This window comes from Glycine soja, chromosome 3 (assembly GCF_004193775.1).
Source record: "Glycine soja cultivar W05 chromosome 3, ASM419377v2, whole genome shotgun sequence".
In the NCBI taxonomy this organism is placed as follows: domain Eukaryota; kingdom Viridiplantae; phylum Streptophyta; class Magnoliopsida; order Fabales; family Fabaceae; genus Glycine; species Glycine soja.
Window position 1 is genome coordinate 23,910,265 of NC_041004.1, and position 12,289 is coordinate 23,922,553.

Genomic DNA, 12,289 nt, shown 5'->3' on the forward strand with positions numbered 1-12,289 from the left:
TGGTTCCTGCCTCCGATCAAAGTTATTTATAGAATAAAAGTAGCATTTGTCCTGGTGATGCTCTCCTCCAGCAAAATCACAATTTATTAGTGGAATAGAGATAACAATCTTCATGATACAGCGGTAAGAGATTTGTCTTCCTTAGGAATAATTAGGCCACCTGTAGGAGATTCTATACATACAAAATACTAACAGAACAACGGTTATCCAATTCAATAAGAGAAGACAAATATGAATTGAGAACAAATATTCACAGATAATCAAAGAATAACGAATAAAGAATAGGCACCTAAAAACGAACTAACTTTCGAAATAAAAAAAAGTTCCCCGACAACGACGCCAAAAACTTGTTCGCTTCCGGCAAGTGCACCGGATCGTGCAAGTAGTATAAAACGGTAAAAACCGAGTATCGAACTCTTGGGGAACTTGTGTTACCTGGTAAAGCTATTTTAGTGAATAGGTGTCTAGTGTGAAAAGAGATGTGTTTACTATGAACAGGTGTGTAAACTAACTATTAAAAGGGAAAATCACGTGAGTAATGATGCGTAAAGACAAGTAGATGACATGTTGGTCTTCCTAATAGGTGTCTGATGTTAGAAGCATATTCTCTACTTAACAATGCTCATGCGTTCTATGGTGTCTCCTGAAATGCTAAACCCCGATTCCTCATGATAGTCTAGCCTAATCCTGATCAAGCATTGTCCGCAGATTCCTCTTGTTGGACTAAACTTGGCCAGGACCGCATTAAGACAAACATACAACAACTAGGTTACCATACCCCGATTCCTCGTGAAAATACAACAAACTAGCCCCGTCCTATCAAGTTCTAAGAATCAGACCAGTTTCCACTGTTGAATGATCCTAAAAACACATGCATCTACATGATCAAGGCAAAAGCATGGTAGAATGAAGTTCTGATAGTACAGTGAACACACAAAACATCATTAAATAGATAAAAAAAAAAGATATTTACATCAAGTACCTACAAGGAAGATCCAACAGAGGATTTAGCTTTCCATAACTGGGAAGCTTCTTTTACAACAACGAGAAGAGAAAGATGAAAGATTGCAGAAATACAAGTAATGGGGATGTCTCCTCCACCTCTAGGACCTCACAAACTCATCTCAAGCTCTCAGGACAGCTTCCTCTTCAAGTTCTAGTCTTTGCAGATCTTCACACAACAAAATCTCTCAAACTCTCTAGAACTTGGACCTTTCTCTCTCTAGAAATCTCTAGACATGCAGAAGTTTCAAGAAAAGGCCAAACTCCCTTTCAAAATCTGATTTCAGGCTTAAATAGGTGGTTTTGTTCGTGCTCATGCACTTAGCGCACTTCTGAACCGCTTAGCGCGCATTAGTGAATTTCGGCTTAGCGCGGCTTTTCTCGCTCAGCAGATAGACCGAAGCGGTGCGCTTAGCGGGATGGCCCTTTGCTCGGTGAACAAACACAGCTCATCCTTCTTCCAGATTCTTCCTCGCGCTAAGCCGGGGATTGTTGCGCTCAGCGGATAGCTCGCTAAGTCAGCAAATTGGCTTAGCAAGAAGGTGAAAATCAGCACTTCAAAACTTGCCTAATTATCCTGAAATTGAGAGGAAATGATTATTAAATACACAAAATGGAAGTACTATGTAATTATTACCTATCTTTAACAAAAATTAATTACAACACTACAAAATAACCATGAATTGGAGGATTTTGATACAATTTACACAAGTTTTATACACAAAAATTAGTCGCATTCACCGACTAACAACGCGCAGCTTTGATGTTGATGCTCTGCCAAATTCTCCTTTGCGCTAAGCACGCTGAAGCTACCCAACTGTTGAGCTTAGCGATGGATATGTGCTTAGCCCAACTGCTACTTTTTGCAATTCAAAACTTAGCCTCTTTTTCACCTGAAAATGCACATATTTCATCATTAAATCCAATGAAAATGTTCTAGAGACAGCGTTAACCATAAAATAAGATTTATTTACAAAATTTACTCCAAAGTAACCATAAATTGGGGAACTATATAAGCTTTGGAAAATGATTTCTATACAAAAGTTAGTCATATAAAGCAACTAACATTGTGGTGGCAGAATTTGATATTGTGTTAGAACAAATGGATGTGAAGACAGTATTTTTGTATGGAAAGCTTGATAAGGTGATATTGATGAAACAACCCGAGAGGGTTTGAAGTCAGAGGTAAACAAGATTATGTTTGCAAATTAAACAAATCCCTGTATGGTTTAAAGCAATCCCCCAGGCAATGGAATAGGAGATTTGATGAATTTATGGCTCACATAAAGTTTCATAGAAGTCACTATGATAATTGTGTTTACTTCAAATTTCCTTCTAAAACTGAGTTTGTGATATTGCTATTATATGTTGATGATATTTTGATAACAAGTAATAGCAAGGGTGAGGTTGAAAAATTGAAATTTGAGTTGAGTAGGGAATTTGAAATGAAGGATTTGGGAGTAGCCAAGAGGATGTTGGGAATAGAAATCAAATGAGATAGAAAAAAAAATGTTGTATCTGTCCCAGGAGTTATATCTCAGAAAAGTTATTGAAAGGTTTGGAATGTCAAATTCCAAACCTGTAACTACTCATATGTCTCAGTAATTTAAGCTCAGTACAAGTCAAACACCTAAGACACATGATGATATAATTTACATGGAAGGTATTCCATATGCTAATGTTGTAGGGTCACTGATGTATGCTATGGTATGTACTCGCCTTGACATAGCACATGCAGTGAGCCTAGTAAGTAGGTTCATGGAAAATCCAGGCAAAGCTCATTGGCAAGCCCTAAAATGGATACTCAGATATATCAGAAGATCACTTGGATATTTAGCTGCTATTGAAGGTTTTGTAGATTCTGATTATGCTGGCTGTTTAGATTCAAGGAAATCCCTCACAGGATTTGTGTTTACTGCTTTTGGCACTGCAATTAGTTTGAAAGCTAGCCTTCAAAAGGTAGTGGCTTTATCAACCACTGAAGCTGAGTATATTGCTCTTATAGAAGCTGAGTATATTGCTCTTACAGAAGCTGTGAATGAATCTCTGTGGCTTGAAGGCATTGCAAAGGAGTTGAAGATATAAGATGAAGTGATCACAGTACACTGTGACAGCCAAAGTGCCATTGATTTATCCTAAAATTTTGTGCATCATGAGAGGACAAAGCACATTATTATTAAGCTGCATTTTTTCATAGAAGTTATTGGTCAGGGATCAATTATAGTCTAGAAGATTTCAACTGATCACAATCCTTCTGATATGATCACAAAGGCTCTTCCAAGCAACAAATTTTTTCATTGTTTGGACTTAATTCAACTGAAGGGTGATTAAATCCTATTTTTGCAGCCGTTGTTTTTGTTCTTATTAATGTTTTGTTATTGAGTCAAGGTAGAGAATTGTTGTATGTTGGTTCACTAACAACCATTAGTTAGTCTCTCTTAGACTTTATCAACTTAGCTATTTTTCTGATTTTTTGTTATTCTGTTATAACAGTTAACAATTAGGTAGCTTTAAGTTAGTTAAGTTAGCTAGGCTTGAAATAGTGCTTCTATTTTTTTATATAGTCTAGATCAGTAGAAAGATTGTACCCAGAGGAGGGATTATTAGAGTTTAAATAAAAGTAGTTGTTGTGAGGAGATTGAGAGTTGATTTTTTACTCTAGTCAAATCACGATTCTTTGAAGTTCTTTTGTTCATCTTTTTCTACATTTTTGCTCTTTCTTGTTCAAACAAGAAACTCATATTTTTGTGAGTAAATCTAATCTTGGCTCAACAACTAATGATATATTTCAAGTTACATTCTCTTCTATAAGCTTTTATACTCTCCCATATGAGTACATACCTTATTCAAGTGTTGGAGTGTTCACAAGTGGTTACCTGCCTAAGAACATCTCTAATTAAAGTTTGCAAGTCTCTCAAACCCATTATGTTTGAAGCCGACATGTTGTATCATTAATGCTTTATTCTTAGGCCGATAAAAACCAATGCTTTATTCTTCTTGAGTAGAGTGATACATGGACACCTCTTCATTAGAATTATTCCATTAACATTTTTCTTTCTTTCTATTTCTCATCTTATCACATCATAATACATATTATACCCTCACTTCTCTCTTTATCTTTCCAGGTGTAAAATAGCATGAGTGTACTTCAATCATTTTCCTTCTAAGAAATTCAGTATCTTGCAATACTAGCTTTTTGAAACATACTATTTCATACCTTGTGGAAGTTTGCTTATTCAATGTTGATTGGGGTCCGTAGGCAAAGATTACAATGGCATAATAACTCAACTGTTGCATGTACAGTAGTACTAAATTGTTAATTGATTGGGTTAAATTGAAGGCTCGGTATGCGAACACATTTTTGGCATGAATCAAAGACATTTCTCAACTACATTTCATATTCATATAAAACTATAAAAGCCCTCGTTAAAAAAATTCATATAAAAGCCTATCATGTATTGAATTGAACATTCTAATGTTTAATAATAGAAGTCTTCTCAATTATTTCAAATCTTATCTCTTTTGTCAAACGGTAATACTTATGTTCATCTATGAATCTATATTGAACTCAATCTCGTTATTGCAACGTAGTTATGGTAGCTTCATAGTAATACTTGAATATTAGATGCATATAGCCGTTCAGCTAATGCCAGTCCAAGAAAAGAATTTGGGGGCAAGAATATTCAGGAATATAACTAAGTTTATAAACTCGGATGTGATACCATATGCAGGTAATTCAACTGTTAACGGAAGTTACTCAAGTTGTATGAATAGATAGGAAATTCATACACGTCTAAAATAAAAATATACCAAGATCACAAACTGCATATAATTTTAGTCAGAAGAGCACCAATATCCATTTTGCCAAAATATATCTTCATCTTGCATTTGGCTCAAGGAGCCCTGCTCTGCATCCTAATTGCTCTAGTAACCTAGTAAACCGTAAATGCTTTGCATCCCATTGTTCTGCCAACTTTTGCTCCTTGTTTTCAGCATCTCTCCTCAATGCAGCTAACTGTTCTCTGTATTCTGCTTCAATTCTACCTAAAGCAGCTTTCTCCTCTTCCTGAAGAGCTTTAATCTTTGCTTCAAATTCTTCAATCTTCTCCCTTCTTCGGTTGGCCTTCTCTGACTCCAACTGTAACTCCACCCGACTTAACCTCCAAGCTGCCTCCTTCTTGTGCGTGGCCAAAGCACGATGCCCCTCTTCCAACTCTTTACAGTGCTCCACCATCTGAGACATATGCATGCTATCACTTAGAGTTGGAATAGCTCCATGAAGCGCTGATACATTCCCCAAAACAAAAGGAGCATTGTCTGGTCCTCTCTCGGGTGGCAACCATGAAAATGGAGGTGTGGCCACCGTTGAGGAAGAAAGACTTAGTTTCACAGAAAGGGAACTTGGGCCGATGGCTGCAGCACTACTAGAATTGGAAAGCCAAGAAGGACGCAAGGAAGATGCAGGTGCTGGTGTATCAGTGAGCAGAAATGCCCCATCGGAAGCAGCCATGACAAATGATGGTGAAGGGCGTTCCTTAACTAGTTTCTCTGCAAAACTCTCGAGTATGTGCTCGTACTTACTATTGTTAATTGGGTCGGCAATTCTATTGATCTCCTTTTTCTCTCTCTGCTGCTTCTCTTTGAAGACTTCCCACCACTTGCCTAACCGCTTAGCAGTGCGCCCTGGGACTTCAGCAGCGATTTTCTTCCATTTGTTTCCATATTTTGCTTGAAGGTGGATGACAAGGCGCTGCTCTTCTTCGGTAAGAGAGCCTTTTTTGATGCCAGGCTTGAGGTAGTTCTTCCACCTCTCCAAGCACGACTTAGCATCCCTGTTAAGATATGTGTTCATGCGCTGAGACACAAGATTCCATTCCCTAGGACCATACTGTTTGACATAAGAACGTAATAAAGCATCCTCTTCAGCTCTCCAACGTTGCCTCTCCTTCATTTCCAAGTGCAAATCCCACAGCCCATGTCTTGAAACTTGAACTCATCATGTCTCTAGAAAAGTTATGACAACTCATGATATCAATTCCCAAGGACTAGGTGAGAAACAAAAGAAATACCAAACAGGAAACAGATGTATTCTCTAAAATATTCAATCATAAGTCAACTGGTGAATCAAAAGAACACTAGTTGTTGGGTGATTCATTTAAAAATACCATGCCTTCACATCCATATGAAGTTCATCGAATAACTAAATTACAGAAAAAGGAAGAACATCTTTCACATTTGTATAGGTAAATGTGATAGCAAAACCCTGCTTGGATTTGCAATAAGGACCGACTTACAATAGCACTAGATTATCTCAATAAGAAATCAAAATAACACTTTAAGATGAAACTCAATACATTTTACCCATTACATTTGATAGAAAAACAAAAAGCAACCAAAAGAAACAGATACAGAGGCATAGCATTAATTTCTAAAAAAGGTAATCCATTGTTATAGCATTGCAGAGATGCAACCAGCCATGGCATATTCAAAATTTGAGGATATGACAATGCCAAACATATAGCAGAAAATTTGTTTACATTTTTTACACATAAAATTAACTAATTGTGCATGGAAGTATCAGACATAAAATTAACTAACCATAATTGCCATTTGTCACTTTACCAGTAGACAAATTTCCAAAATACCAGATTTTCAGAACAACGACAACAAATCACCAAATGGAGTTGGCCACATGGATGAACTTCTGCCTTTTGTAACAAAGCAACCAAAATATGTAACACAATACCTCTGAATACATAGAAGTTCAACCACTGAATTACAGGAAATTTGAAAATTATGGGAGTCTCAATTGAAATACAGGATTAGTTCATACATTTCTCAAGCAATATATAAATTAAAAGCACCACTAACAATAATTGAAATCCTAAACAAAAAATCCAAGTGACTTTGATGAATAATCATATATTGCAGTTTCTCATTAGCACAGAAAATTGCAAGGATCAGTTTCGGTTAATATTAACTTCAAAATATCAGATTAAAAGAAGCATTCAGTGAGAGTATGAACATAAAGACCACACCATCCCCCCAGCCCCAGGGGTCACAGCAACTGCACGTGGACAGAGAGAAATAAATGGCTTAACATAATTGTAATCAAAAGAGAAAGCATAAAGAAAAAGAAAAAAAAAAGTGTCCAAAAGCAGCTTTGAAATCAAGAATTCCAAGAAATAATATGAGAAACAGCAAACCAAAATCACTAAAATAAGATAAAGCGAAATATATAATATGCGCGTGGTTGATTTAACTTGTTTAATAAATTAATTAATTACACTTTTTTCAGAACAATGAAAGTACAACAAAAAAAAAAATACTAACACTGAGTTCATTGAAAACTTTAACAGCGAACAAACATTCCCACAAAGGAAAAACTGAGTCTTTTTCGTTTTGTTTTATTACAGTATGCAAAAACCGAAGCATACCCAGATGGTAAAAACCGAAGGAGAAGAAGTGGGAATACTCACAGTTGCAGCGCGAAGTACTCAGAAGCATCTTCTGGAGAACGAAACGGCGCCGTCAAGTAGGAAACGAGAGAGGGAGAAGAGAAGAAGCAATGGGGATAGCGTGTTGTCGATGATGATAGGATGTGAATGTGTGATATGAAATGATAATATCTGAGAGAGTGCGGTGGTGGGGGAGAAGACAGAGCACTGAAATGGAGCAAAGAGACAGAGAGAGAAAATGAGAATAGACAAGACAGGGAAGAGAGAGAGGATATGGGGACGGGTGTACGTCGGTTTCAGCGCTTAATATGCGAGAAAGATGGCACGCGAATGATAAGGGAGGAGGGAACGGAACAACAACCACCAGCATCTACTTTTTTTTTTTTTTTTTTTTTTTTTTTAAATTAGGTCCATATAATTTGAAGTGATTTTTTTATAATTTATATTTTAATTTTTTTTAATTTATACAATTTAAAATTAATTTTTTTAGTTCTGTATTTTAATTTCTATAATTTGAAGTGATATTTTTAGTCTTTATATTTTATATTTTAATTTTTTTTAGTTCTTATCATCAATGAATAATATTATCAATTATAAATTCATAACTAATTTATCGTAACATAATTTATAATAAAAAAAATAGTTGATAATTTATAATTAATTATTTTTATATTTTTTTTATAATAATTAAAATATAAATTATAAATAATAAAAAGATCACTTTCAAGTTATAAGATTAAAAGAAAATTAAAATACAAATAATAAGAATTAAAAATTAAAGATCACTTTCAACTTATAAAAATCAAAAAAGAATTAAAACATAAATTATAAAAGTTAAAAGATCACTTTCAAACCATAAGAATTAAAAAAATACAAATTATGAAATTATACTACAAATGAATAATTTAATTTTTTTAACCATTGTAATGAAATATTTTGACGAATTAGTCGGTCAAATATATCCAAAAACCACTAAGAATTTAAACCTAAATAATTTAATTAAAAGGTAGGCTATCAGTTTTTACTCTTTGGTTAACAGCAAGCATCTACCATTATATCACTCTCTTTATTTTATTATTGCTATACTATACTATTTTCAAATCAACATTTTTACTGTCAATGTGTTTTTTATCTGGATCCTCACTATTTGAAAATAATTGAAGAATCTTTAATTAATAAATTTTCAACCATTAGATTAAATTAGAGATTGAAATTTGATCACATTTTTAACTTAATTTTTTTTTGTTTTTTAAAATAATAGAAACATCTTCAATTCTATCCATGATAACATTAAAAGAATTCCAACAATTCTTTTCACTGAAGGAGGCCATATGCGACCAGATCCACTCTAAGTCGTAAAGTCAACTCGTTACAAAAAAAAAAAACAGGGAGAAAAGCTAAAAACACAGTATCATCTCAGAGGCACCTTACAATAGAAATGCAAAAGGCCAAAAAGGCAAAAACACATAATAGAAACCCAAAAAAAGGGCAAAAACAAAAACCGCGTTGAACATGACACCTTACCTGAATGGAAACCTGTACAGAATGTGGCCTCGCTGGAAAGTACTGAAAAAAGGCAAGAGAAGAGCTACCTTGCCAGAAAACGTGTGGAGGGACAGTGTTGACCTCCCCCGATTTAAACCACGTTGGAAAAAAGTGAGAAAGGAGAGAAGTCGTCCGTCGACGTTTGACACTTGTCATTCTTCACCGGTCGTGCTGGGAAAAGTAGTTGCGTGAATGGGGAAGAGATTTTGGTCTCATGCATGAAAAAAGACCGAATATTGTTGTAAAACGTGACCAAATCTCAACCTCCAATTTAATCTAATGGTTGAAAATTTGTTAATTGAAGACTCTCCAATTATTTTCAATTGGAGAGGATCTGAATTCGTGTTTTTTACTATTCCAAAATTCAAACATCATTATTAGGAAAACAAATTTGTGTTTTTTTACATTATTTTTTGTATTTATGTTTTACATTTGTAATACTATTTGTTATATCATTACTTATAAGATGCTCTCTAAAATATATTTTTAACTCATATCTACTATTGATTAAATTTAGGATTTTGCTAACCAATATTTTTTAGACATTGATTAAGAAATTAAAAAAAGTATTTATTGTGAAAATTATAGAAAAGAGTGAAATAAGTAATGGATAACATAATTTTAAACATTTCAATAAAAATATTTTTCCTTTTTGTTACTTAGTTATACTGTTCAGGTATATCCAGCTACCCTCAACACCTTTAAGAATTTGAAGCATACTTCCTAAGTATTCAAGTATCTGACTATGTCAAATACCTAGATCGTCAAAACCCCTTAAACATCCAAACTCCTTTTGGAAGTATTCAGGTATCCAGCTTAGAGTCAAACCCCTTAAGGCACCAAAACTTCCTTGGAAACATTGAGATACCCGACTTGGCCGAACACTCGAGTGCCTACTCATAGGTAACCGTCTTAGAGTGTATAAGTAACTAGCCATGTCGAACGCTTAGGTAAGGAATTTTTAGCTTATCTGTCAAGTTTGTGCTCGGGTACTTGACTTAAATGAGTACTCAAGTACTCCTAGATACATGTTTGGATTTCAACCATGTCAAACACCTAAGACTTTCAAACATCATTAAGACGTGTTAATAAGAGTTATCCCAATGCGTCAGTGAGAAATAGATTAAAGAGCTTTAATCATAATTACAAGTGTATTACCTAAAATGGTAATGGCGTACAAAGGTCCTTTTGGATATGCATAAATTAATAGCTACGAAAATATCGATATAAGACACTACTCATTGATATTAAATACACATTTATTGTTCTGAGCTGAGAATCTAACTTGAGCGTTGGAGTACCTTTTACAAGTACCCTCCTCTTTGACCACCAAACACCGAGTACTTAAGAAAACCTTGAAAAAGTGGCAGACTTAGAGGAAAGCTTACATTTACATGTCTATACTTTTGCAGGTACTAATGTACCTAAGAACATTGATTAGCATTGACTATTGAATACAAATCACAAAGTTATATTAGTCTTATATATTCTTATTTAATGAACATCGCGCGATTTTGTATTTTTTAGTAAATTTTTAACTTATAGAATTAGAAATAGAAAGTGTGCTGAAATGATTGGATTTGAAAATATGTTGCAAGTATTTTTTTCTTCTTCTTTTTTTTATTTGTCTCCTAATTTAATGTGTATATACCTCTCTTAAGTGTTTTTTTTTTGGAAAAATGCAGATATGGTGCGAAATTTAGAAGTAGCTACTTAAGAATTTTTAGAAATGATATGTGGTGCGGTACGTAAAAAAGAAAAAAAGAAATGATATGTAGTTAGTATTAAAATGAATAAGATAGCATATAGAGGAAAGTTTGCAACTATCGAAAAAATGATCAGCTACAGCTCGCAGCTCTTATTCATTAATGGTGAAGCTTATATACATTTGCAACGTGAATTCTGTTACAACTGAAAAGCTAACTAATTCAACCAACTAACTAACTATTTCTGTTAAAGCTGTTTATACTGCTAAGAGCCCCCCTCAAGCTGGGAATGGATATTCATCATTACCAGCTTGTTACAAAGGTGCTGAAAGGTGGCTGGTGGTAAAGCTTTGGTGAATATGTCCACGAGTTGCATGGAGGATGAGACAGGAAGGAGCTTTACGAGACCCGCGGTGACTTTGTGGCGGATAATATGGCAATCGATCTCGATATGCTTAGTGCGTTCATGGAAAACGGGATTTGTTGCTATCTGAATTGCAGACTGGTTGTCACAATACAAGGTGGCTGGCTGAATGAATGCTACACCAATGTCTTGGAGAATATATGTTAGCCATTGCAGCTCACAGGTAGTAGATGCGAGAGCTTGATACTCGACTTCGGAGGAGCTGCGGGAGACGGTGGACTGCTTCTTTGACTGCCACGAAATGAGTGAAGAACCCAGATAGACAAGGAACCCTGTAGTGGATTTTTGAGAATCTTTACACCCCGCCCAATCTGAATCACTGAAAGCTCGAAGTTGGGGAGTCCCGGTTGCTGCGAAGAAGAGCCCGGATCCTGGTGAACCCTTGAGGTATCTCAATATGCGAAAAGCAGCTTGAAGATGAATGGTGGTAGGAGCAGACATCTACTGGCTAAGTTGTTGAACAGCGTACACAATATCTGGGCGAGTGTTGGTGAGGTATATGAGTTTTCCTATTAGTCTTCGATAGGAGGATGAGGACTCGTCAGAAAGAGAGTTGCCTGAATTCATCTGTAACTTCATGGAATAATCCATGGGTGTCGAGTGTGGCTTGCAACCCAGCATACCTGAATCAGATAAAATGTCTAAGGCATATTTTCGTTGACATAGATGAATTCCATCAGTGGTGCAGGCAATCTCGAGTCCCAGAAAGAACTTCAAGTCACCAAGGTCTTTTATTTTGAATTCTTGATCCAGGAGGGTGGTGATATCTTGTATTTCCAGTATGCTGTTCCCCGTGAGTATGATATCATCTACGTACACCAAGAGTATGGTAGTGACAGACCTAGTGAGTTTTAAGAAGAGAGAGTGGTCTGAGTTAGATTGTTGAAACCCATGAGAGACTAAGAAACTAGATAGCTTTGTGAACCATTGTCGGTTGGCTTGTTTAAGCCCATAGAGGGACCGTTGAAGACGACAAACAAGTTTCGGGTTCTCAACTGCAAGTCCAGGTGGAATTTGCATATACACTTCCTCTTCAAGCTCTCCATGGAGGAACGCATTGTTGACATCCAATTTTCGCAAGTGCCATTGATTTTGCGCAGCCAATGCAAGAAGAACACGAACGGTAGTGAGTTTTGCCACCGGAGAGAATGTGT

At 35.5% G+C, this 12,289-nt stretch overlaps 1 protein-coding gene across 1 annotated transcript; it reads right to left on the minus strand.

The window, feature by feature from the left end:
* Positions 1-4,684: 4,684 nt before the first annotated feature.
* Positions 4,685-7,761, minus strand: LOC114406316 (transcription factor AS1-like). The gene is made up of 2 exons (XM_028369001.1): positions 7,482-7,761; positions 4,685-6,006 (listed from the first exon to the last, which is right to left on the minus strand). Exon 2 carries the CDS (start codon positions 5,951-5,953, stop codon positions 4,880-4,882), a length of 1,074 nt encoding a protein of 357 aa, XP_028224802.1. The 5' UTR covers positions 5,954-6,006; positions 7,482-7,761; the 3' UTR covers positions 4,685-4,879.
* Between the last annotated feature and the right edge of the window lie 4,528 nt (positions 7,762-12,289).

What these genes read in the sequence shown, in the direction of transcription:
- LOC114406316 (XM_028369001.1), bottom strand. Translation starts at nt 5,953, where the DNA reads ATGAAGGAGAGGCAACGTTGGAGAGCTGAAGAGGATGCTTTATTACGT.